The sequence below is a fragment of the Rhinolophus ferrumequinum genome, chromosome 5 (assembly GCF_004115265.2).
Source record: "Rhinolophus ferrumequinum isolate MPI-CBG mRhiFer1 chromosome 5, mRhiFer1_v1.p, whole genome shotgun sequence".
Taxonomy (NCBI): Eukaryota; Metazoa; Chordata; class Mammalia; order Chiroptera; family Rhinolophidae; genus Rhinolophus; species Rhinolophus ferrumequinum.
Window position 1 is genome coordinate 36,689,866 of NC_046288.1, and position 26,735 is coordinate 36,716,600.

The window sequence follows — 26,735 nt, forward strand, 5'->3', positions numbered from 1 at the left end:
GAAACAAGACAAGAAGCAATTAACAGGCTTACACAAGTCCAGAGAGACAATAGATGTGTGGGCTGTGATGAAATCTGGGACTGTGGAACTCTGGGTCAGGCCCCTGATCACTCTGCCTCATTCCACAATTATCGATAAAGATTGAGAGGAGATGAGCCCAATGGGAGAGTATTAGATATTTTTAAAAGAATATTTATAATACATGTTCAAATTTTAAAAATAATTTATCCTCACTAAGTATTTCTTTCTGAATTCGTAGGGTAAAACATTAGTAAAAAAATCTCAAGATGGACTCATGTTGGGTATTTTTTATTTGAGAGTGAAGAACCTGGGATCATTTCTTAAATTTTTTTTTTTAAAAGAGGGTGCAGCTCACAGTGGCCCATGCAGGGATCGAACTGGCAACCTTGGTGTTATTAGCAGCACACTCTAACCAACTGAGCTAACTGGCCACCCCTGGGGTCACTTCTTTAAAATTGATGACTTCAGGATCCTCCTCTCAGAAGGATCAGAACACGGGGTTTCAGTCCATGAATAAATACTAACACATACTAGTCTTTGGATACAATTAGCCTGGGATGGTTTATTTTCCTGTACTAAGTAAATTTCCGAATGGTGATAATATCTAACACATGTACAGAACTTTCTAAGTACTGTTCTGAGAAGTTACACATTCATTGAATTTTCATAACTGTATGAAATGAGTTCTATTATTACCTCCATTTTGCAAATGAAAAAACTGAAACACAGAGAGGTCAAGTAATTTGTCCAAGATCAAACAGTTAAAAAATATGGCAGAGGTGGTGTTCCAAACCAAGGCAGTTTAGCTATCACTATTCAGTGTAGCATGTTACGCAGCACTTTGCACTGTCTGTCATCTAGGACTTCATTGAAAAAGCAACCTTGCTGCCGAAACTAAAACTTTCAAATTATGGAGTTGGACAGATAAGGACTCATTTGTTCATTCAGTTATTTGAATATTCATTTATTCATTAGGTATTATAATCCTACTGTGTATCAGGCTCAGTAATAGGAAAAAATAGATGTGGTTTCTGTTATCCTAGAACTCAGAGTCTACTGGGGAGACACACTTAAGTCAAATAATTGCACAAATAAATGTAAAATTCTAAATTCTCATAAGAAGCATGAAAGAAAGATACAAGATGTTATAAAAGAACTTTAAAGAAATGTCTGTCCTAGTTGAGGGAGGTTGCTGAGGAAATGACCTTTGAGCTGGGATTACAAAACAAGAGACCTTGACTTGTTTAACATTTCTAAACCTCGGTCCTCACCTGTAAAATAGGGGAATGGACTGTCCTAAAGTCTTAGTGAGGTAGTGCAGAAGTTATCTCCGCACTTAGTAAATAATTAATGATAGTTTTGGGCCTGGTAATTTTTACTTTTCTCCTTATTCCTTGACCAGTATCCAGTTAGAGAACAAAGATTTAGAAAACTAGCAATCCTAAAAGTAGAAAGGATAGGGGAGGAAAAGAAAACATTTTGAAAATGCTATGGATTTTAATTTTAGAAAAGAGTGCTTCAGTAAAATGAGCAGTATATTGTAAGCAACCAAATGGGGAAATAAATGGATACAGGAAACCTAATGCTTTGTTAATGTTTTTCTGACACCCCCAGGATTTTGTCATGATGTTGCTTATGTCTGCTGATAGCAATGTTTTTTAAGTATCTCTTTCAGCAGCAGCCCTGGATGGACTGATTGATTGAAACGCTCTTTTACCCAGAGCTGAATATTGCAGCATATAGAAGAAAGGGCTAGACTGACTTTCCTTGGGTGGGTATGGGCCGTGGGGGTGATTGTTGCGAACCTGTAGCTCCAATGAGGAAAGATGCTTCCAGGCTAATAAATGGAGCACAGAGAGCTTCCAGCAGGATTGCTCTGCTTTAGCTTAGCAAGGAAAAGAAGAAAAGCTGTGAGTTGAGGGAAACTCATGTACTCATTTCTGAAATATGAGGTGTTCCAGAAAGAATCTCTGGGGTAGTGGGAGGATGAGTTAAGTAACGCCACATTTTTCAGACAGAAATTTGTTTATGCCCCCTTGGGGAGAGCATTCAAAGGTTTAGAGGACAGTTGGAAAAGCTCATTAACGACTAGTGTTAAACTCAATGAAGGCATGTGCCTGGAAATCCATGAGTCCACAGCCAGACCAGCAGGGAAGTGGGGTGCTCGTGGGGGGCTGTGCTGATGTGCACATGAGCACATTCATATCCAGAAACCAGACTCCACACTGCTTCATCTGAGGCAGGGGAGGAACTGTGTAGACAGGAAGGGTACTGGGGAAGGGGGCCGTCAGGAATCACCCAGGGCCATCTTTTTGTCCAGGCTAAGTCTGAACTTTAGTTTTAACCGCCCCCACCTCCCCAGGTTAGCCCAGCTGGGTTTGTCCCCATGGAACCCAATCCTTGAAGCATTATCTCTCAGGAGTTTAGCTGATGCAGGTACTCTGGGGAAAAAGTTTCCTGTCCTTGATTCCTTTATTCCTGGGCACCTTTAACCCTGGAGTTTCCCTCAGTAAAAACTTTGCTTTCCTTTAAGTAGTCTAAAAGCAAATTTCAAATGTGCCTAAACTTCTCTCTTTTATTACTTATGGAAGAAATTCTAAAATATTAAAGAGCAAGGTTACCATAAGAGATATGGGACATTTAGTGCAGAAGGCCCTAAAAAGCCATCATTAACTACGAATGGAATTGCCATATTCCCTTTAAATACAATGGTGTTTTCTCATCATCAGGGATAAACACTGGAGGCGTCTTGTGTTTCCACGGTGATTCCTAGGGGTCCGCCCTTTCATTGCAAAGGTAAGTTTTGTAATTTCATGTGCATTTTCCCCCCTTGTAATTAGACCATTGTATCTGAGGGTGGACCAACGACAACGGAATTTTTGCCCCTTCCTCTTCCAAGCACACATAAGGTGGCAATAAATAGAATCACCATGGCAAATCCGGATCTGAGAGAAGCTTTTAAAGGCAAGGGTACCTCCAAGCAAGCCTCTTTCTCCAGAAGCTTCATTCTTCAAGTCTCCTCACCCCACAGGCAAAGAAGACAGGTGTTCGAGTTACAACGGTGGGACTCTACTTATTTCTAATTCTTAATCTTAAAACCACACAGCAAAGAGGATGCCTTTTCCTCCCTGGGATTTAAAGAACGTGTTTAAAAATATATTTCTGTGTACATGTAATCGTTGGGTTATTTACCATGCCTTGCACCTAGTAGGTAGTAAGCAGTTGTTGAATGAAATATATAATATATGGAAAAACCATAGGCGTTTCCTGATGACCAAGGAATTGACTCCTGCTGCCTTCTCAGGAAAAAAACAACTTGAATTATTTGTTGTGTGTCAAAAACAAAAGGCCCCAGTCACACAGTTCTTATGGCTAAGGACTGAAGAAATAGGAAACTGCTTTTCTATTTCTTGACCTATGACTGCTGTATCTGGAGCTCGGCTCTAGAAATAAAAGGAATATAAAATATCTCTGAACAATTTATGTATATATATATATGTGTATATATATATTTATACATATATATGTGTATAATATATGTATATATGTATATACATATATATGTGTGTGTGTATATATATATGTGTATATAAATATATATATTTATACATACACACACACACACACACACACACACACACACACACACATATACATATATAGGACACCTCCCCAATGCTGTTTGCTGCCACCTTCTTTTTTGTTTCCTGCTTCCCTCTTTTCAACTTGACATCTTCTCAAATGCTACCTGACAGACTGCAGCACTCACCCTGTGAATGTAAGTAATTTCCTTATTGACAGCCTCCCATTCTCTCTGACATCTGCCAGCACTCCCTGACACTTGAATAAGCATTAAGACATTAACAGTCTGGCACAGGTTGAAAGGGCTGGAATAGTAATGCTTGGCAGGACTGCTGCACAAAGCCACATGCAAAGAAACCCCCCCACTCATTCAACTCTGCCGTCCTTCTGGTTAGAAAACGTGGCAGAGCCCAGAGTAAATGCCGATTATTCGCTCCACTGCTCTGGCATTTTGGTGTCTCCTTAGGGAAGATCGTACATTCAAGAAAAAGAAAAGAAAAACAAGAAAATGCCTACTTGTGAGACAGTCTAAGTGAGAAGAGAATGTTCACAAAAAGGCAGGTCTTTGCTCACTGGGATGAGTTAATATTTTAAAGGGGTTGACTCTGTGCTTGCTTTTGCACCACAGATATTGAAAGGATTGACTTAGAATAAGAAGCAAAGTCAAGCTCCCCTGCCTTACACATAGAACAATTTGCATCATGCTTTTTTTTTATGATAATATAAAATTCTTCCCAAATACTAGCTGACAAATGCTATCTTCGTACCATAGATTTTTGCATGCCAATTTTCAGATCCTCACACAGAAAATTATTAGGAAAGAACACTACAGCAGTCTTGGTTGCCAGGTTCTGTTCACTGAGAAATGGCAAAGCCATTAACATGCTTGATATTAAACTGTTAAGTGAGTCAGAGTAAAGAGAAGCCATTCTCTTCTAAGTAGGGCTCCTTTTGGATCAGAAACCTGTAGTCTGCATAGGTAATGCTAACATTAACATCAAAATAGAAGGGGCAGAAATGTGAATATGACACTTTTTCTTGAGTGAAAAATGACTCAATATGGCTTCATGTGTGAAACAAAAGAAGAGTGAAAATAGGTTTTACGTAAGTTCAAAATAGTCTAATTAAAGGGTCAGACAAGATGCTGCCCTTGGGAGCATTCTGGGGCTCAAGGCTTTGACGTCCTCTGGGGGCTAAGAGCCCCGAATCTCCCACTCCTCCCACTGTCCCACTGTTAGGACAGAGAGGTCGCAGAGAACAGCTACTTACATAGTGACTCCTTCTGCAGAGGCCTCATTTCCCTGTTGTTTGATCTAAGCCTGGGGTCTTCATCTCTGATTTGCAAATGAGAAGGAGAGAGAAGCTCAAAAAGGATAAGGGACTTTCCCCCAAACCACACAGGTAGTGAAAGGTGGAGGTCCAAACTCACCCTGGGTCTTGATTCCTTCCTGGGTTGGGGTGTTTCTATCACATTAGCTCCCAGACCAGGGAATTTGGTCAACATTACCAGAGAAAGAGACAGTAAACCTAGAAGGATGGTGACTAGCTCTCCAGAACCAAAAGAGCGGTCTGTGATCGTAATTAGGCTGACTGACGTGTCTAGGTGGAACCACAAATCCTGCTCCAGTCCACAAAAAGGTGCTGCTCAGGTGGGCAGGGTGGTTCCCTTCAGACTGAACTCATTCCTTCATAAGCACAGCAGAAGAACCAGGGCCAGCCCATGGTGGAGGAGGGGAGGGTGGCTGGTGTGGACAAGCAGAGGGAGTTACCGTTCTTAAACTAAATTACAGTCATTCGCTGTTTAACGACAGGGATATATTCTACGAAATGTGTTGTTAGATTTCATTGTCCTTTGAACATCACAGAATGCATTTACACAAACCTAGGTGGTATAGCCTACTACACCCCTAGGCTATAGGGCACATACTGCCTATGGCTCCCAGGCTATGAGCCTATAGAGCGTGTTACTGTACAATACAACCCGAGATTAAATCAAGTACAGGAGAAAATGATGCAACCAAGAGACACACTAAACACCAGATGTATGAGGCTGCTGCTGGCCTAACACAGCATACTGCTTTATAGCAAACGTTTTTTTATATGTACGTGGAAAGAGGACACTCTAAAATAATGATTAGAAGTATAGTACAGTAAATACATAAATCAGTAACAGTTATTTATTATTATCGAGTTCTACGCACTATACATAATTGTATGTGCTCTACTTTTACACACCTGGCAGTAGGTTTGTTCACACCAGCATCACCACAAACAAGTGAGGAATGCGATTCGCTATGATGTTCAGATGGCTACCATATCACTAGGTGATAGGAATTTTTCAGCTCCATTATAATCAGTTTTAGTAACCACAAGATGGCCATGGGGTTTTGAAAATTAATCTGGGGATCGTAATTTAGTGGTTACCAGAGGGTAAGGGGGTTAGGGGGTGGGAGATGAGGGTAAGGGGGAACAAATATATGGTGATGGAAGGAGAACTGACTCTGGGTGGTGAACACACAATGTGATTTATAGATGATGTGATACAGAATTGTACACCTGAAATCTATTGTACACCTGAAATTTTACTAAAAATTGTCACCCCAATAAATTAAAAAATAAAAAAAAATTTTATTCAAATATAGCTAACATATAATATCATATTAGTTTGAGGTGTACAGCAAAGTTATTCAGCATTTATATACCTAAAGAAGTGATTCCCCTGACCAGTCTGGTACCATACATAGTTATTACCATATCATTGACTATATTCCCTGTGCTTTACTTTACATCCCCATGACTATTTTGTAACAACCAATTTGTACTTTTTAATCCCTTCATCTTTTTCACCCTTCCTCCCAACCCCCTCCCATCTATCACCCGATAAATCTAGTACCCATCTGACACCGTACATAGTTATTACAATATTATTGATTATATTCCTCATGCAATACACTTATGGGACCACCATTATTTATTTGGTTCGTCATTGACCAAAATGTTATTATGCAGCACATGGCTGTAAATGCCACCTCCAGTTTTGCTACTCCAAACCTTGAATATTTAAGAGTATATGGGCTTTGGAGTCAAGGGGGCATGAACTCAGGTTCTGCCTCTCATTAGCTGGGTAGGCTGGTCTAAGTTTAGTTAATGAAATCTCAGTTTCTTTGTTTATAAAGTTGTGATGACAACCATATTTTCCTTACAGTTTTGCTGTGAGGACTAATTGAACTAAAGCTCACCAAATGTTTAGCACACTAAACGCTCAAAACTAAATGTTAATACGTTTTTATTATTAATTGACATAGAGAGAAGCCCACCTAAGGCTACCACCTTTGTGATTGTCCACTCAACACCTCTCTTTGAATGTCCTGCATTTACTTCAAATGTATGCCCCAAGCCAGTTTATCTTCCAGGTAACCATGATAATCATAACAAAAGCTATTGAGAGCTTAATCTGTGTCCTGTGCATTGTATTTATTTTATTTAATCCTGAAAGTTAGGGGGTATATTTCACTTTCACAAAGGGGGCAACTGAAGCATAGAAAGGTTCAGCAACCTACCCAAAGCTTTACATCTGGTAAGTGTCACAGCAGACTACTAAGCTAGGGTCATTTGATGCCAAAGCCCACTCTGTATACTTCTGGGCTAAACCACCTTGCCCTTGCCTGAGAGGAGGCTGCAAACCACAGCAACTTCGATGCTCTCTTCTATCTTGGTCCCCCATCCATACAGTCAGGACCTCCTCTCCTGCTAGGCCACCTCATGGGACTCTTTCACATCTTGTCCAGGCTTTGCATTCACTCTGACTACCCTGGTCCAACACACACACACACACTCAATACTGACTGATTAACCTTCCAAAGCCTAGCTCTCATTATGTCTTCCCTGCAGAAGACCTTCAATGACTCCCTGAACTCTTCCAAGGAAAAATTATACTAGTCCGCCTGATAATCAAGGTTTACTTCTTCCATAAATGTGCAATTGAGCTTTTTGATTCTCACCTCTCTTTGAGTACTCAGTACAATGCAGAATCCATGGGAGCAGAAATCTGTGCTTCTTGTTCACTCCTGCATCACCAATACCTAGAATAATGGCTTGTTTGTAGTAAGTGCTCACTAAATATTTGTTGGTTGAATGAATGAATGAAAACAATTTTCCCAGCCAAAAGTACTGTACTTTCTTTCCACCGTGTTTTATTGTAGGGCCTGTTGGACATTGACAGACATGAAATCTGCTTTCATTTTTTGAAGCTGCTGGTATGTTTTTTAAAAATGAAGAAAAGCCAGAATAGGCTTTTAACATATTTGATATATTTTAGAAGGTAATATTAATTAATGGTTTTAATGTTTATCAAACATAATGTAATATAATTGTGCTATTCAATGATAATTACAGGAGTTATAAAAATAGTCATTCCTAGTTACTATACACAATGTGACCCACTATTGGGACACCAGTTTGAAACAGGGTGACAAAGGTCTTATTTACTCTTGCCAGTGTATGTTGCTGAGACAAGCATACTCTTCTGAGGCCCCTGCTGGAAGTGTGCCTTGCACTAATGGCTCTGCTGCCCCCAGCTCATCCCCTCAGGCCCTGTCCTCATACATTCCATTCCTTCCCCTTCATCTGCACATTTTCATTCCCAGCCTCTCTCATTCTTTTCTAGCCCTCGTACCTCAGAAGAAATCTGTTTTTATTTCCCCATAGCCCTCTAATGGTAGGTTCCTATGTGTTTAGAACTTATCAGTTTATTTCATGAATTTTAGTTATACATACAACCTTACTAGGTTTCTGAGAGCAGGGACCATCATCTGGTTCTGGTTTATCTTTGTAACCACTCTCCGCCTACTGCTTTGTAGCATATCATGCTCACAGATGCTCAATATACACATTTTTTTTTTGAAGAAATAAGTGAATGTAGCAGGTAAAAATAACATGGCAGAGGTCTTGGCATTAGGCATTAGGAAGACTTTACTAGTTGGCAGAAGGGGGGAGGGGAGCTGTGTCAGAGGGTTATCAGATTAAAGGCAGCATGCTATGAAAAGCAACTTGTTGATTATAGCCTATTGAATAACTGTGGGCTCTTGAGCCAGACTGCTTGGGTTCAAATAACAGCTGTCCCTTAATTGTTGTATAAACTCTGGACATCAGATGACATTTTTACCTACTTCATGGGATTTTTCTAATGATTAAAGGAGCTATTAAATATGAAGTGGTGATTCCCATTGTGGTAGATTGCAATTTTATTTTCAATATTTTTCTGCCTTTCATGTTAAATGTATACACACACACACACACACACACACACACACACACACACATGCACATCTCTGCCTATTGTCACATGACTTGCTGTGTTCCTTTCATTGGCATCAGGCTTGGCCATATGACTTGCTTTGACCTATGCAATTTGAGTGGAAGTGACATATGCCAGTACTGAGCAGAAGCTGCCCCTTTTCTTCTGCTACAAGATTAACATATCTCAAATGGGTCTTCTCATTCACTCTGGATCTTTTATTGAAGAAGCCATGTGGGGCAAGCCTCGGTCATTACAACCAACATACAACTCATGAGAAATAAGCCTCTGCTGTAAGCCACTGAGATTTTGGGATTGTTGCTGGGACATAACCTGGTGAAGTTGACTCATCAGCCAGTAAAAGTACTCCATCCATGGAAAGCACTTGGAACAGTGCCTGTACCATCAGTAGAGAGCAACAGGGATATGATTGCCAATGTACTGTGACTTTTGACAAGAATTCCTAATTTGCCCTCACTTGTCTTAAATTAAAAGCCTTATCTTGGGACTCTTCAAAGTATTTTATTGTAGACAATTATCTGGCTAAGAGTCGGAAGGTGTGGGTTCCAGTCCTAACTTGCTTTTTCTAAAACTGTGTTTCTTCATAGATAATCATCAAGGTTCCTTCCTGCTCAAAGAAGTTTCAGAGTCTACAGACAAGCAGCTGCCGGAATCTTACACATGAACAAACAAGCGCTGGCTCACCAGTTACAAAGCTGGGTGATTTGGGGGATCTTCTTTTCCCTTCACAGGGATTGTGTTAGGCTTTTGTCATTGTCAGTTTTCAAGGGAGTGGCATTTGTACAGGCTCCTGACGCATCATATAGTTTCTTTGGGGTTTTACATGTGTGTTTTTTCTAACATTGTTAGGTCATAAAATTCTTAGCTAGAGAAAAAAGTGATTTCCTAGAAAAGGAGTTATAAAAGAAATCTTTGGTTATTCAAGCATGTGTTTAACTTATGGGACTTAAATAAAAAGCAGGGTACAATCAGAAAAGAAAGGTAGGCTGCCATGGTGGGCAAAGCTCTAGCCTAAAAACCTAAAAACTAAAGTTTTGTGTTGTACCCTTCTTTTTGCCAGTAGTCAGCCAGGTGACCTGAGGGAATCACTCATTTCTCTGGGATTCAAGTCTCCTATATGTAACAATACAGGATCTTCAAATTCCTGTCTAGTGCTAATGTTTTATCACTATGATTCTATCAAAATTAATTGGCAAGGTTGTTTTTTACAAGCTTTAAGTGGCAGTTTTCTTAATTTGCAGAGATGGGAAAATACACTAAAGAAGGGAAATGTTTACAGGGGAAGCCCAGCCCACATAAATCTTCTGAATTGCTAATAAATTTTTATCCTAAAGGAGAAATAAAAGAACCTGATTTATAATCATTTAACAAAACAAGTGCTATTTGGTTTGCCAGAAGAACAGGTGGCTTACTATCTTTTTCTGCCCACTTATGGGAGATTTTTCTGCTCCAACAAAGGAAAGCTCATCTCTGCCATATTCCTCCCAGCTCTACTGAAATGTATCCAGATCCTCAAAGTCTCAGCCAAGGTCTGTCAAGTAGAGTGTGGGTACCAAAGCTGGTCCATTGATTGATGTATTATTGGTTTCAAAAACTAGGTCCTCCTCCCATTGCTTGGGATGGCAGGTGCCTACTGTTCTCATGCTGCCGGCCTTGGCAGAGCTGGCAGATAGTCCAGCTTCAATGTCCCCCTTTCCCTAGATTCCTACCACCATCCTCTGTCAGCCCATCCCACACCTGCTCTTGGGCAGAGATGGTGCCAAGATTGACTTTGGTAAATATACACTCTAAGTAAGACCATGTGCTCTAAGTTAAGTCCCTAGCATACCCCCATAAAAACATTTTGTGCCTCCCACATAGATTCTATGATTACTAAAACCTGTGAAAGCCCAGCCCTAGTCTCAGAAGGGCATTCCTGAAGAATAGGTCATGAAGGTACCCTGCTCAGAGAAGCTGTTTTGTAGCATAGCTGATTGGTAGCCTCCGGCTGCTGTGTTTTGGATCTACTGAAGCATTCACTCCAGGCCACACTTCCCCAGGGCTCCTCCTGGCCAATGACTGAGCACACTGGTGAGACTAGAACTGGGCCATTCCTGTCTCAAAGGGGGTTTCCTGGAATGGCACTTATGGCTTGGGGACTCTCCATCAGGATGGCCAAAACTTTTCAGAACTGTGCTGTGGTCTGAAGCTCTTCCTACTCAGTCCTTCCTTCCCCCTTTCTTTTCATGGGTCTCAGGCTTGCATCATGGGCTGAAGGCGCCACATGCTTACTCCTGCTCCTTCCCACTTTATCCCTTATCCTTCACAGGCACTTCCCTCAGTAAAGCTCTGGCACAATTAATTCCACTTGGCATCTGCTTCTAAGAGAAGCAGGGCATGACATTTTCAAAAGTTTCTGTGCCTGGCACACTGTTATCAGGGTTCTCCAGAGAAACAGAACCAATAGGATATATTCTGCATATACACACAAATATAAGTATACATAGATATAGCTACATAGATATATACGTTATTACGAGGAATTGGTTCATGTGATCACATAGTCTGAGAAGCCCCAAGGTCTACAGTTGGCAAGCTAGAGACTCAGGAGAGCCAATGTGTAGTTCTAGTTGGAATCTGAAGCCCTGGAGCCGATGATAAAGCTCCAGTTGGAAAGCTGGCAGGCTTGAGACCCAAGAAGAGCTGATGTTTCAGTCTGAGTTTGAGGAATGGAAAGACCAATGTCAAACTCGTCAGGCAGGAGGAATTCTCTCGTACTCCTGGGTGGTGGTAGTGGTGTGGTGTCAGCCTTTTTGTTCTGTTCAGGCCTTCAGTTGATCGGATGTGGCCCACCCACATTGATGAGGGCAATCTGCTTTATTCAGTCTACTGATTCAAATGTTAATCTCTTCCAGAAATACCTACACAGACATACCCAGAATAATGTTTAACCAAATATCAATGCACTCTGTGGCCCCGTCAAGTTGACACATAAAATTAGCCATCAACCCGTGGAGTCCAACAGTTAATCAGTTAAATCACTTTTGCTAAAAAGTCATGAATACAAGTCAAGTTCTCATGGTATGAGTTGCATTTATATTTATATCTGTCTCTCTAAAAGTCTATGAATGCCTTGAAGGGGAAACCATGGCTTATTCATTGTTAGAGCCTCAGTACATAGAGGAAATTCAATAACTTATACTTATTGAGTTCCTACTATGTGCCATGCATAAGGTGCTAGTGGTATAGCAGTGAAAAAAAAACAAAACCAGGTCTTTGTGCTCAGAGAGCTTCCATTTAGGTGAGACAAACAATATATAAAACAATTGAATATATAATATAATGTGGCAGTGATAAGTGTGAAAAGGGAAGAATAAAGCAGGTGAGGGGATAGAGAGGGATGGAGAGGCATCATTTTACACAGGTGCTCAGAGATGGGTAATGGAATGGATGAAAGACTGTGAATGAAGTTATCAGGGAGGTTTGGGGCAAGCAGGAATGTGGAGCTACACAGAATCAAAGGAAGGCCTCCTCCTCCACCCAGGGAATCAGCTCAATTACACTGTTATTTCCCCCAGCTCTGGCCTGTGGAGTGTTCTTTGCTTCTCTTACTCCCATTTTGACAACTTTTCTTAGAGTGTCTTTTCTTAAGTGACTTCCTCACTAGGTAGGTTTTTAAGTCAATTTTATCACTTGTACTGACCTTCATCAGCATGAGGGCTTGGGGCCAGTTTCCACTTCTGAAGAAATTCCTCTAAAAGTGGTGCTCTGGAGATACTTCAGTAAATGAAGATAGACTTGGCAAAGAAATTCCAAGCCTCCAGGCAGATAATTAAGAGAGATTTTCAAAGCCTAGGGGGAAATCAAAGACCATTATATATGTATGGTTTGCTCTAAACCACTTTTATTGCAATTTGAGTTCTGTACAGCTGTGCAGCAATTGAGGGGGGAGAATACACGGCCCATGAAAAAATAAAGCCACGTGGATGCCACCCTTCCAGCAGCCTATGAGAGCTGTACATAAGTTTTACAACTTGTTTTGAAGAATTACAAAAGCCAAAATAGCTAATTTTATTGTGGTTCTAAGAAGGAAATGATGACGTAGCAATTGAGTAATAAAAGCTTAAAGTTTCCCTTTTCCTTTTCCACTTCTCTGACTCAACTTCTTACTCTCAACAGTGATGTGGTAAGAGAAATAAGAAGTTATATGGAGTCATCTGAAGTCTCTGGAAGGTTTAGTGGAGGAATCTGGCCTTTTAACCAGGCAGGCCTAGAAATACAATTTAGTTCTGTGAGTTACGAGCTGTGAGATCTTAGGCAAGTTACTCAGTCTCTCTGAGCTCCAATTTTCTTTTCTGTAAAATACTTGCTGAAGTTGTGATGATCACAAGAGATGTGGTAAGAAAGGTGCCTGACACATGATAGGTGCTTAATGAATGATGGTTCACCTTCTTGGAAAGTTAGTTACTTAAGGAACTCAAAAAAGCATTTATCATAGTGTCTCTCTTGTTACTGATAATGAAGATTATGATATCAAAAAATTCTTTGTCAAGAGCAGTGATCACAAAAGCACATGCCTTTGGTAAACTTATAGTAGGATTGGATTTGTGATTTGTAGAGAACTCTGGCAAACTGAAGGGCCCATGCCTACCTATAGGGGGTGAAAGGAAGGCCCATGTCCCATATGAAGGGGGCAACTAAAGGATTTATGCCTGAAATAAAGGGGTCCACCCACATCTACTGGAGGACCTTAGCCTCATCTAAAGGGAGCAGTTGCTACTTAGCTCCTACATAGGGGTAGTGAAGACCCAGTATTCAGATTTTCTTTTTGATTTTTTTTTAACAGGACTTTATTGGGGAACAGAGTGTATTTCCAGGACTTTTTTTCCAAGTCAAGTTGTTGTCCTTTCAGTCTTAGTTGTGGAGGGCACAGCTCAGCTCCAGGTCCAGTTGCCGTTGCTAGTTGCAGGGGGCGCAGCCCACCATCCCTTGCGGGAGTCCAACCGGCAACCTTGTGGTTGAGAGGACACGCTCCAACCAACTGAGCCATCTGGGAGCTCAGCGGCAGCTCAGCTCAAGGTGCCGTGTTCAATCTTAGTTGCAGGGGGCGCAGCCCACCATCCCTTGCGGAACTCGAGGAGTTGAACCGGCAACCTTGTGGTTGAGAGCCCACTGGCCCATGTGGGAATCGAACCAGCAGCCTTCGGAGTTAGGAGCACCGAGCTCCAACCGCCTGAGCCACTGGGCCGGCCCCAATTTTTTTTTTTTTTTTTAATCCAGAAATCTCTTTCTATGTGAAATTTCCAGTTCACAGAAAATGGCTCTGAAGTCAATTAATAACAAAACAAAACACATAGACCACAAAAAGTATGTCAGCAGGCTGGATGTGGCCTGTAGGCCACAGTTAGCAACTTCTGGAAGAGGAACATTCCATGATTGTATTCTAATTCCTTGTATAGTAAAATATTTTAGTTTTAAAATAATTCTTCAAATAATTCCACACAGAGTAGAGTTCAACATAGAAATAAATCTCTTTCTGCATATTTCTCTATCTGGGACTTCAAGGGCCAAAAATAACTTTAAAAACCTATGAAGGATTTTGTTGTTATTTATTCCTCAGGATTCAGGTGATTGCTGGTGGGCAGACTGTTCAAAGTCTATGCATAGGTAAAGAAAAGCTGATGCCTGCTGATAAAGCTATTATCTAGAAATGTGCTTATAGAACGTGATGGTCCCCCCATACTTCCATGATATCATAGAGGGGTTAAAGCGTTACTGAACAGTCCACAAATTGTTGCCTTCAGATCTTAACAAACAGGGCAGAAAGAGCTTAGAAGCAATTATTGTGTTTTTTAAAGACTCTCTCTATTGGCTGCAGATGAGCTTCACAATAACAAAGAATGCTCCAGAGAAGTGCTAACTGGAAACTATCAGTAGCTGAAAAGTATTAAGCCACTAACGTTTTAATTGACTTATGCCGCTCGATTTCTGATTTACCGCAAAGGATAAAAAGGAATCGTACCTCAATATCCAAAGTCACAGTAAATGTTAAGCTCCATTTTTCATTGACAGTGTCCCACTTATTCATACATCCTAAAACTAGCAGCTATAAGCTTACAGCATTTGTAAAACCCAGTGGGTTTCTAGAGTATGTGACAATCCAGATATCTGTTCATTGCTGATCCACAGAAGCCGTCTCTTGTGAGGAAATGTGCTATGACAGCTATATTGATAGGTAATAGGTACATGAGGATGGAATTACCTCAGTTAGAATATGACTGCGATAACAAGGAGAGAAGAATTAGAGGGAATCTTTAAGGAACATGCTCAGTTCCCTTAACAGCATATACAGGGATTCATTCAAAGTTGGCGGGGGAACATTGCATCATTGATACTTCTTCTCAAGGTATCTATGTGTTGTGCAAACATATCGTCACCAAATAATTGCTCAATCTCTAACTATCCAAATAGTATTGGGCAAGTATTGGATCAGAGGTCCCACTGATTCATTTTATAAACTGGCCACCTTCGTGACAATGCAACAAATTAATTAAGTACTCCGCCTCTTTTTCCCTGTTTCCAATACTGAATTGAAAACAAACTCTGTAAAGAGAATATGGCCTGATGATGTTCATGTTGCTATTCATTCTTGAAATACTAGGCTAGGAAACAGCAATAAGAAAGGGACAGAAAAATTATTCTATGAAAATGATGTTTCAAGGATCTGCTATTTAAAAAATGGAAGGATTCTCTGTTACTAATGGGAAAAGGCATATTTCTGAAGGTACAAGATTTAGAAAATAAGACACAAATATAAAAGGATACTTTTGGTAAAGCATATTGAGATCTTTGAGAGGCAGGCACTAAAATAAAATAGCACTACTGTAAAGTAGCACATCAAGTAGAATTTCTATTTGAAAAACGAATCTTCAGTTACTTCTCGTTGCCCACAGTCTCTTTTCTCATGACTCCCTATCTCTAATATTATAATGACCCCAACAATAAAAGTATTTTGCCTCAGAAATATACTCATTTGAATGTCAAATATATTTTAACTATGATATTGAATATAGTTTAAAAAATGCTTTTTTGGAAAAGATGAGTTAAATTCAATTAAGTGTAAACCAATTTTTTTCTTTTTTTTTTTTTCTTTGCCACCATGTCCCCTAAGTTTATAATGTTCCCAAGATGTTTCATAATCTCAATTGGGTCAACACTGCAGTTGGCTCGAATGGCGAAACTCCAAGGGAAGTTTGGCACTTAATGATGCCGGAGTTGGGCAGCTTTCCCTTGAGAGAGCACCCCATTATGGAAATAGAATCCCCAGAGTAGGAGTAAAGGTGGTGAAGACATTGCTTTGCAAGGTCAGTGAAGATCTGGTTGCCATTTGGGTAGAAGAAAGAACACAGACTCTAATTGGGATGGCGGTAACATCAGTGCAGACGATTGCATTCGGTCCAAATTCCTGCTGCCATTTCAATGAGAGTTCGGGGTCTTCTTTCTTACCAGTTCCCTCAAATGGGTAGTGTTGCTGTGACCTGCTAAGCATGTATAGGTTTCCTTAATAAGGACAGATACAGCCCAGCAGTGGGTTAAGTGATACAGCTAGCAGTTAATTCTTGCTTCATTAAAGACAAACCAAATAATTCTCATTTAAATAAAGAAAGCCATTCTGCTTCTCAGTAAATATTTGGTATCAGAGCAGCAATGAAAGTCTATGCTACGTGAACCTTACTTCTCTCTAGGGACTCCTAGGACACTTCCACTAGTACCCCCATTGAGAAAGAAAAATATTCAAAACACAATGACATTTGTTCAAATAAATGGGGAAAATAAGCTTTGTGAAACGTCCTCCTAGAGTTTGTGTTTTTTTGGGGAAAAAAGTGTGTATTCACTCTCTTGCTCTCTTGTTCAATTGTGAAAATGCTGTAACCCTCCATAGGCCTCTCTGCCATTAGTATGAATTAGATAGTCCTACTGAATAAGCCCCGCAAATCATCCTGTAGAAAGTGCCTGGGCTTTGCAGGCCAAGTGCACATCATACATATGAATCATTATCGCTTTGGGGTTGATTAGAAAAGGGCAAGTATTTTGCAGCCTTGGCAATGTGTGTATGCCTGGGGCAACTGATTAGCTATTTCAAATTAATAGCTTAAAATTAAAACAAGCCCGGGGTTAGAATAAAAGGAAATGGATTTTCTATATAAGGAAAGCATCAAACTCCTTAAAAAAGTCCCTTCCCTCCCCCTCATCCTTCTCTTCCTCTTCTCTATCCAGCCTCAGAATGATATCTGTCAGCCAGAGGACTTCCAGTGTATGACTTAGCACGAGTTGCCAGATCTCACCGGAAGGAAAGGCAGTGGGAACAATCGGAAATGAGATGTCATAAAATGTATTTTTCTGTAGTTATCTCACAAAAGGGGCTTGAAGGTTTCTCAGGGGGGTGTTGCCCTGCAGTAAGATGGGCTGAGTCCTTCCTTCTGTCTGCGATATACCATCCATCCTGCCTGGGTCTGGCAGCTTCTGGAGGCACAGTTGACTTTCACCCGGCATGCCCACTACAGGGCACCTGTGTCTCCCATTCAGTGAGAACCACAAGAGAAAGGAAAAACCCAACAGAGAAAAACTGATAAAAACAAACACATACTCTGTTTCCATGGTAAGTGGTGGGGCCCAGGAGCAGGGAAAGCGGGTAATACGGTTGAGGTTTAGAAATGGAAAGAGGATCTGAGTTTCAAGACAGAATCTTTTTTTTTTCCCAATCATTTTGCCTTCTTGACATACTGGGCCTAGATTTTATTTTGGAAAGTTTTAGAATTAAACATGTACTACCATCTTTGTTTTCTAAAGTTACATGAGAGAGAGGAAGAAAAAATCTGGGTCTTTGCCATACCTCGATATTCTTGCTGTCTCTCCAAGAAATTGGGGAGCCTGATGTTTGTCTAAACTCTGAATATTTTGGTTGAGTAACTAGGATGGGCAAGGCTTTATTTCACTATTGACTTTATTTCTCTAATGATTCTCCATTGTTTCTATATTTTATTTGATAAAGAGAAGCTTGTCCCCTATGTAATTTTACTTTTATTTTAATAGAAAGATAAAAATGCTATTTTATAGGCAAAATTAAAATTTTTTCATCAAATTACCCACTAAGAATGCATACTAAATTTTATATTCTCCTGTCTTAAAGACTGTTACTACAGTTAGCTACTAGTAAAATACTGCATGGAAAGAGAGAGAGAGAAAAGAAGCTTTGACATCTAGCAGATGTGTTTTCAAATTCCAGTGCTGCCACATACTAGCTGTGTGAGGTTAGGTAAGTCACTAAATATTTGTGAACATCTATTGCTTCATCTCTAAAAGATAAGGCTAATAATACACACTTGGCAGCATTTTGTGACAGTTACATTAAAGAATAAACACCTACAATGGCAGATTTTATGTATTCATTTTATTTATTCTCCTCCTCCCAATTTAAAAATGTTTTCTGAAGATCCCATTTAATTGGTACCCTTATAACACCTACTCAGTCCAGCTAGCTCTGTGGTAGGCATTATGAGAAACAATAAAGAAATAGAAAACCAAGAACATTCCTTCTAGTTGAAGAGACAAGATGTATAAATAAAATGTAACTGGGAAGCAATTAGGGCACACGTAGACAAGTATTAGATGTAATGATATAAACAGCAGGTGCCAAGAAAGATTATAGGAAAGAGATGAGTTTGAGTTAAGCTTTTATGACATATAGAAATTTAATTGGCATAAACAAAACAAGCCACTTTAAAAACAAACAAACCTAGGGGATTTTTTTTTTTTTAAGGGGAAGAATATGGTTTAAGATTTGAGGGTAGAAATGAACAGAGAATATGTCTTCAGGACACTGACGGACCTGGAGCAGAAAGCTTGACTGGGAAAAATAGTTCAAAAAGAGTACATTGGGACCAATTGATTAGGAGCCTTGAATATTTCCCCAACTATTAGAATAGAGTCTCATCTCTGAGGTCTTTAGAAAGAAAGTGAGAGCAGGTTCTGAGTCGTTATTGCTATTCAGGATAAACCAGGGACACGGTTTAGCCACAGGAACTGTGTTAGAGTCATGTGAGTGGAGGTGAAGAAAGTGTGCTTCACAAGTGCTTTTTTCTAGAGTGTTCTTCCAAGGCAAAGACTCAGTGAGTCTTGAAACTTGTTTTCACCAATTTACCTGTAGGTGATTTGATCCATATTAACTCAGGAGAGATGATTCATAAAGAACCAGTGTAATAATTTAGAAAGCTACAGATGCTTATTAAGAAGAATGGGGTGTGAGTATGTCAGGCAATTTAGCCTATCTAGTTCCTCTCAAATAGGAACAGCATTCTGGAAAATTAAATCAATATCAGGAAGTTTATTGGTATTCATTCACCAATGTATGAAACATTTAGTAAGCATCTACTATGTGAGAGACACTTAGATAAGAAAAAGCATGGAAACACAGACCTGCACGTGGTTTAGTGATGTTAGAGGGTGTTAGGAGACAGGAAGGGTGTCTCCAGATGGCCATATGCTTTCTGCTAAAAAGCTAGGCCTTGATTCTCTGTACAGCCATGTGCCATTGAAGTGTTTTGGTAAGTTTCGAAACAATTCTTTTAACTTCTAAGTATGCATTATTTAGTTTGATATAGCATTAGTAAATAGTATTTGCCTACTACAGAATACATGTGTTTGTACCAATAATGCTCCTGGACTGAAACAATAGTAGATAGAAAAGTAAATGAAAACCAGGTAAAACAAGGTCTCAGAAGTTAAGTTTCGGTTATAAAAATGAACCACTGGCTGAAGAATTACTGTTATTTGTAGGAGTTATCTGTATAAACAAAGAAATTGGGATACTTATTATGTGTTTAAATCAAAGAATAAATTAATTCCAAAGTAGATTTAGAAAAGAACAGAATGGAATAAAATCAATATGTGGGGGAAAACTACTATCATAAAATTGGGTAGGCTTGTCTACTAGGGTAACTCTAAAATCTGTAGGTCCCAAATGAAGCCTCATTACAGATTTTTAATTTAATTTTTGACAGCTAATATATTTACATGTTTCAAAATCAAAACAATATGAAAATAATATATAGAGAAGCAACATTCCCACTCCTGTTTCTGTCCACCCCATACCCACTCTCCAGCCCTTACCATTTTCACCATTTTTATTAATTCCTGTTTGTACTCTTTCACTTTCTTCATGCATAATCCACATACACTTTGATAAATGTGAAACGTAGTTAGAAAAAAAAAAAGAGGAAGAAAATAAACCGATCTTTATTGGGCAACCACTACTTGCCAGACACTGGTAGGTGTTTTTCCATAAGTTAGGTCACTAATTCCTTGTAACAACTCTGTAAAGTTGGTCTTTTAATCAACCTCAAGGCCAGACCTCATGTCAGGTGGGCAGAAAACCCAGCTCTTTGCTTTGTACTTTCTCTTTACTCTCCAATTTCCAGTTTTTTATATGGATTAAACACACCTTTTGAGTTTTAAATTTCAACTCACTGCCCCACCTTCATAACAATTTTAAAATACCTACCTTTCAGGATGGTTTTGAGGATTAAACGGAGTTTTTAATGATGTGTGTGGCATTACAATAAGAGTTCTATGAATGGAAGCCGTTATTATAATGTCTCTGAGAGAACTTCCTGTGTCAGGATAAGCTCATTCAAAAGGTACTGATTTCTGTTTAACTCATACAGAAGGCCCCCTTTTCGGATTTAGTTTGTTGTGATGCTGACCATCTCCCTGAGTGAGTAATAACCTTTGTCTATTCCTTATGTAATAGAAATAAATCTAGGTTTTAGGTGACTAGATCTTCTCTTGGGCAGCCAAGTTTAAAGCCTGTGAACAAGAATTACAACATTTACTCTACATCAAGTGTCAGCAAACTTCTATAAAGGGCCAGATAGTAAATATTTTTGGCTTTTTGGGTCTTTGTTGCAACTACTCCACTCTGTATTATACGAGGTCAGACAATTAAGCTCCTGAATTCATCCTAGAAAACGTGCTACATACCGCATTGCTGAATATCACTACGGTCACCTTCAAAGTACTCCCCTTGGAAAGCTATGCATCAACACCAGTGACAAGTCCACCCTTCAAAGCAAATTTGGAACTCTTTTTCTGGAATGGCCATCAGAGCTGTCATCGTACCGTGTTTCCCCAAAAATAAAACCTAGCCGAACAATCAGTTCTAATTCGTATTTTGGAGCAAAAATTAATATAAGTCCTGGTCTTATTTTACTATAATATAAGACCCAGTCTATAATATAATATAATATAATATAATATAATATAATATAATATAATATAATATAATAAATACCGGGTCTTATTTTACTATAAGACCTGGTCTTTAATATAATATAACATATAATATAATATAATATAATACTGGGTCTTATATTAATTTTTGCTCCAAAAGATGCATTAGAGCTGATTGTCCGGCTAGGTCTTATTTTTGGGGAAACACGGTATTACCCTTAATGTCCTGAGTGTCATCAAAATGTCTTCCTTTCAATATTTCCTTTACCTTCAGGTAAAGAAAGAAGTCATTGGGGGCCAGATCAGATGAGTAGGGAGGGTGTTCCAATATAGTTATTTGTTTAATGGCTAAAAAGTCCCTCACAAACAGTGCCATGTGAGCTGGTGCATTGTCGTGATGCAAGAGCCATGAATTGTTGGTGAAAAGTTCAGGTCGTCTGACTTTTTCATGCAGCCTTTTCAGCACTTCCAAATAGTAAACTTGGTTAACTGTTTGTCCAGTTGGTACAAATTCATAATGAATAATCCCTCTGATATCAAAAAAGGTTAGCAATATCATTGCAACAAGTTTGCGAATGTAACTGTAGACCTCATATCACCAAAGCAGCCACATAAATGAATTGGTATAGCTATATTCCAATAAATCTTTATCATGGACACCAACATTTGAATTTCATACAACTTACAAGTGCCACAAAATATTTTTCTTCTTTTGATTTTCTACAACTCTTTAAAAATATTAAAATTACCTTTTGAGTTTCTTCAACTATTTAAAAATATTTAATATTAAAAATATTAAAATTAGCTCATGGGCCATAAAAAACAGGTGGTGGGCTGGATTTGGCCTGTGGTACATAGTTGCCAACTCCTAGCATACATGACTATGATTTGATAAAATATCTCTTGAATTTCTCTCTCTCATTCTCCCTCTCCCTCTCCCCCCACAGGGAGGAACGGGCCAACAGGGAAAACAAAAGGCCCTTTTGGATGAAAACTACTCACCCAGGGAGCTACAATTTTATTTCTCTCATAAGCAGCTTAGGGTTTTGTAAATATAATCTAATGACTCATTTACGAATTTAGATACATGATGTCAACGAAACATGAACTTAATACTGGAAAACCAATAGTAGACAGCATATCCAGCTGCTAAGAAATTATGCAGCATTGGCACCCGAAAGTGTGTAATCACTTGATTTGAAAGCCAAATCTTAGAGGAGATTAAGGTATTCTTGCATCTTGCTACCTGTGTCCTTTATATGCAGAAGGTTCTGCACTGCGGTGCCAGTTTAGGCGGGGGATGCTGGGAGCTCAGAAACTCCCTGGGTCTTTGTCCTGGATGGGAGCCTCAAAGTCAGACTTCTCTGGGACACATCCAGCCAGTACTACCTCTCTGGGAGGCTGTGCAGCAGCCTCTGCACCTTCTTGAGACTTCAGCAGTTACCTCTCCATCTCCTGCCTCCAACCACCTTCCTCTCTCCCCTCCCACCACCCTGATTTCCTCAGGAGCTCAGGCTGAGGAAACAAAAGTCAAGAAGGCAGATTGTGGAAAATTTCTGCTTTCTGCAACATACACTTATCCTAAGGCAAAGGAGTCCAAAAGCTCTGCTAACTGAAAACGGTCAGGGAAAAATACTTCCCATAATCCCAGAAATTATCCTGTGACACAAGCATCTCTTTATCATCTGGGGAAGCCAACCATTTCAAAGGGACAAATAGTCAGTTGCAGTCCACTCAGGAAAATTCTGTCGGCTCCTGTGGATTTTTCAGAGTTACAGACTCTTGGAAAGGAGACCGGGGCTGCTGGGGTGACCTGTGAATGTTTTTAGAATTCTTTTTAGGTTCTTTGTTCTTAGCACAGAACCTAGCCCTTCACAGTCATCAAAAGAAGCCTAAATGTGGGAATTTTGAAGAAGAAATATTTAAACAGGGTCTTAAAGAATTACAATTGGTGAGAGATGTGCGGGGAGTAGGAAATAAACAAACGCATAGGGAAATGAAGGCATGAGATATTTTAAGCTCCAAGAAAGCAAGGACCTTGTCTGTGTTATTCACCTTGACGTCCTTCCCCGCCAGCCCTTGGAAGAGTACCTGGCTCAGTGAATAATGGACTAATGAATAAATGGACTTATGTAGAGCGGGGGCAGGAATAAAACTAGAAAAGACAGTCTATCAGTCAGGTCTCAGTGGGAAACATAATTCCCCAGATAATTCAAGGGTGACTTTAATGAAGGGTTGCCTTAAAGAGATATGGTTAAAGGAAGAAATAAGGGATGTCGAAGCACCCCAGAGACTAGCAACAACAAAGTGACAGCACCACTATGGCTGAAAGGGCAGGAGCTTGGCAGAAACGATGCAGTTAAATTATTACCTGAGACAAGCACTGAAGTAGGGAGGGCACGAGGAAGAAATACACTGAACTCGCTTTCCTCCAGCCCTCCAGTTTCCTGCCAGTGCCTCCTACTGGCCGTACCGAACTAGAAGTGAGAGAGCACGAGAGTGGCTATGGAGAAGCTTGGAGAATAGATCTGGGAATGGGGGAGCAAACAGAATCACCAGCTCATAATGTGAACTGAAACTGAAAGCTTGTTTTAAAAATTTTCGTCTCTTCACTTTCCTATGCCTTCGTTCATTCCCTGCTCTCCAAAGATACATCCTGGCCCATTCATCTCTTGTCAATTGGATTGATAGGCTATTAGTTGCCACTGAAGATTTTGGATGAGGAAGTGGCAAAATATAAGGCTTTGGAAAGCCTTATCTATGTTCACATTCCAGCCTTGCCACTCCTTAACTGTAAACATGGGCTACTTAAAATCTCTGTGCCTCAATTTCCTTATCTATAAAATGAAAGAAATTATGGTAGCTATTTCATAAGGTTGTTATGAAGATCAAATAGGGCAATCTAGGTAATGTGCGTGGGTCGAATACTACTGTATTTTAAAAGCCTATCTTGGATCAGGTTTAAGCAAATTTGCCTCATATTGAAGAATTTACTACCGAATCGATGTTAGAGTCAGGCTTTAGTGAATTTGGCAATCAGAAAGAAAAGACTAGATTCTTTTTATGACTTCATGACTAAGCAATTTTACTCTGCTTCTGTCGACTCAGGCTAAGAAGTTCCCTTCCATAGGCTCTGGTTTTTCTGCCTTTAGACAATATGAGAGTGTTACGGCGGCTTCACGTAACATCAGTGAAATCCAGCCACGTGTGAAACACAGAATTCTGATGTAGCTACCAATGCATTTCTGAAAATTGCTTCCTTGGCATTTCAGCATTTTATTTGGATAAAACCTAAGCAGAAAGAAAATCAAGCACCAACAGGAGAGCTCCGTTTTTAAACTCACTAGTTGGCAGGGTAAAAATATGCTTAAATCGGTTGGGGTTTCAAAAGTACGAATTGGCTTCTGATATGAAAGGCTGTAGCTACAATTAAAATGTCTGAGCACATTTTCTACCCCTTCCCCCACCCACTTCCTTATTTTTCTAACAAGAGTGTCATGTGCCTTCTTAATAGGTGAGAGGTGTAACCCCTGGTGTGCAACACACTCTTGCTTAGACTATCATACAAGTTTAAACAGACATACACTTTAGGCAAAGACTCGCTGTAATCATGACTTTTCAATCCCCTGCCCATTTTTAACGTTTAGCATCATTATAAAAGAAACATTCTTCTTACTGAGTTCTTGAGGAATACTTGTGGAAATTTCTAAAATTGTAAATTCATTTACAATTCTGATGCACCAACTTCACTTGCATAGGTAAATAACAAGAGGATGTAAAAGTATTTAAATATCATTTTGAACTTGAGCCTTCTAGTTATTTCAATATGTAGGTAAGCTTTCACGATGACTCCTAAATAGAAATTGCTTATTAGTATAATATGCACATCATGCAAGTAAAGGACTACTTTCCCAGGGAGTTAAGTTTCTAAAAAAAATGGGTCACGAAAGCCTTGAAAGCCCTTCAGCAAAGATTTTCAAGGACTTCCTGTGATTGCTTAATAATATTCAAGGCCACACACTTCAGAATTACATGTTAAACATTGTACATACAATATAATTACAACGGTGTTTTAAAAAAACAACATAGCAAAACCAGTGGCATAGAAAGATGAAAGGAAATGCGCCAAACTCTTGACAGTAGTTACATATGGGAGACAGAGATAAAAGAAAGATTTGAAAACAGTTCTAACCCCTTCCCAGGGATTCCCGATCTGATCTGATACTCTTTTCTCACCTTTCTTTAAGAATATAATATTGGCGGCAGTGGTGAAAAACATGGGGTCTGGGTTAAATCTGGCTTCATTACTTGCAACTGAGTGTCTGGGCACAAGTACAAAAACCTCTGTGCCTCAGTTCAATCATCTGTAGAAAAGGGATGATAATAATATTTACCCTATATAGTTGTGAGTTTGAGAGAGTTCATGCAAATCAGTAAGAACAGTAGCTGGAACTCACTTGGGATACATAAGTGAGACCTACTATTTTGTTATTTATATTCATACTCTTCCAGTAAGTCTGACCTACTGAGGGCAGTGATAATCCTGCTTTACTTATCTTCTGTATCCCTGGACCTCAATACCATGTCTGGCAAATAAGAGATGCTCAATAAAGATTTGTGGATATATGAATGAAAGACTTTCACATGTAGTATAAAGTAACATAGAATGACATTATTTCATCAGTAATGATCTAATTGGAATCGTTCTACCCCTAGTCTATGACCTTTATTTGGGCTGTCACTGTTGAGCATCTGCCCTGGAAGTACCCCAAGCCTGTGTGCACTGATCCAGGTCTCTAGCGAATGGTTTGACTCATGACGACACACGTATAGACCAACAAAGAGGACTTAAGGAGACTGGTACTCTATATGCAACATAACAGCCTTCCTAGTGTTAGAAACTTTAGTCACTTTTCTAGGTCACATCTAAGACTAGGTCACAGCTAAAGTGTAAGTTTGATAGAGTCAAAAGGCATTTAGTCCATGCATGTGTAAAGATAAGGTTTATAAACCAATCAGTATTTCTCTTTGATATATCACTCTCCTTTTCAGCAACTGCAGCTCAAAGCTATTGGGAAAAGGTGCATTTGCCTCAAAAATTTTCTGGGAAGAGAAGGAATATACATAAATGGTGGGACTACACCTTCATACACTATGAGTTTGCTTGAATTTTCTCCAAACCTCATTGGATTTTTAAAACTGATAGTATTTTACAAAAGTGTTACATGCTTAAAACCTATTCAGACTTTCTTGTGATGAAACAAAAATGATCATGTTCAGTTAATAGATGTTGTGATTGCTAATATTTGTCTCTCCTCAAAGTTAGTCATTGGTAGGAAACAATCTCCTCAGTTCCTTCTCTCCACAGGCCCAGTCCTTTTTCCTGCCCTCTTGCTTATGCAGAGGTAAAACTTTAAAAATGTTAAACACACATACCCATGGCACAGCTATAACTCCCCTTGTTTGAGTAAAGAAGAAATGTATTACATTACTATCCCCCCCCACTTTAAGATAAGGTACCTAAAGCACCCAGAAGTGGGAGTGAATG

General features: G+C 39.5%; 1 protein-coding gene across 3 annotated transcripts in view; it reads right to left on the reverse strand.

Annotated features, from left to right (window-relative positions):
* RASGEF1B (RasGEF domain family member 1B) overlaps window positions 1–26,735 on the reverse strand; it is a 534,882-nt gene that overhangs the window by 52,016 nt on the left and 456,131 nt on the right. The window contains exon 2 of one of the 3 annotated variants that reach the window (XM_033106130.1): window positions 12,603–12,751. The exons of the other annotated variants lie outside the window; for them this stretch is intronic. Within the exon in view, the coding sequence (XP_032962021.1) occupies window positions 12,603–12,614 (12 nt within the window). The 5' untranslated portion in view covers window positions 12,615–12,751. The remainder of the gene's footprint in view (window positions 1–12,602; window positions 12,752–26,735) is intronic. 3 annotated transcript variants of the gene reach the window in all.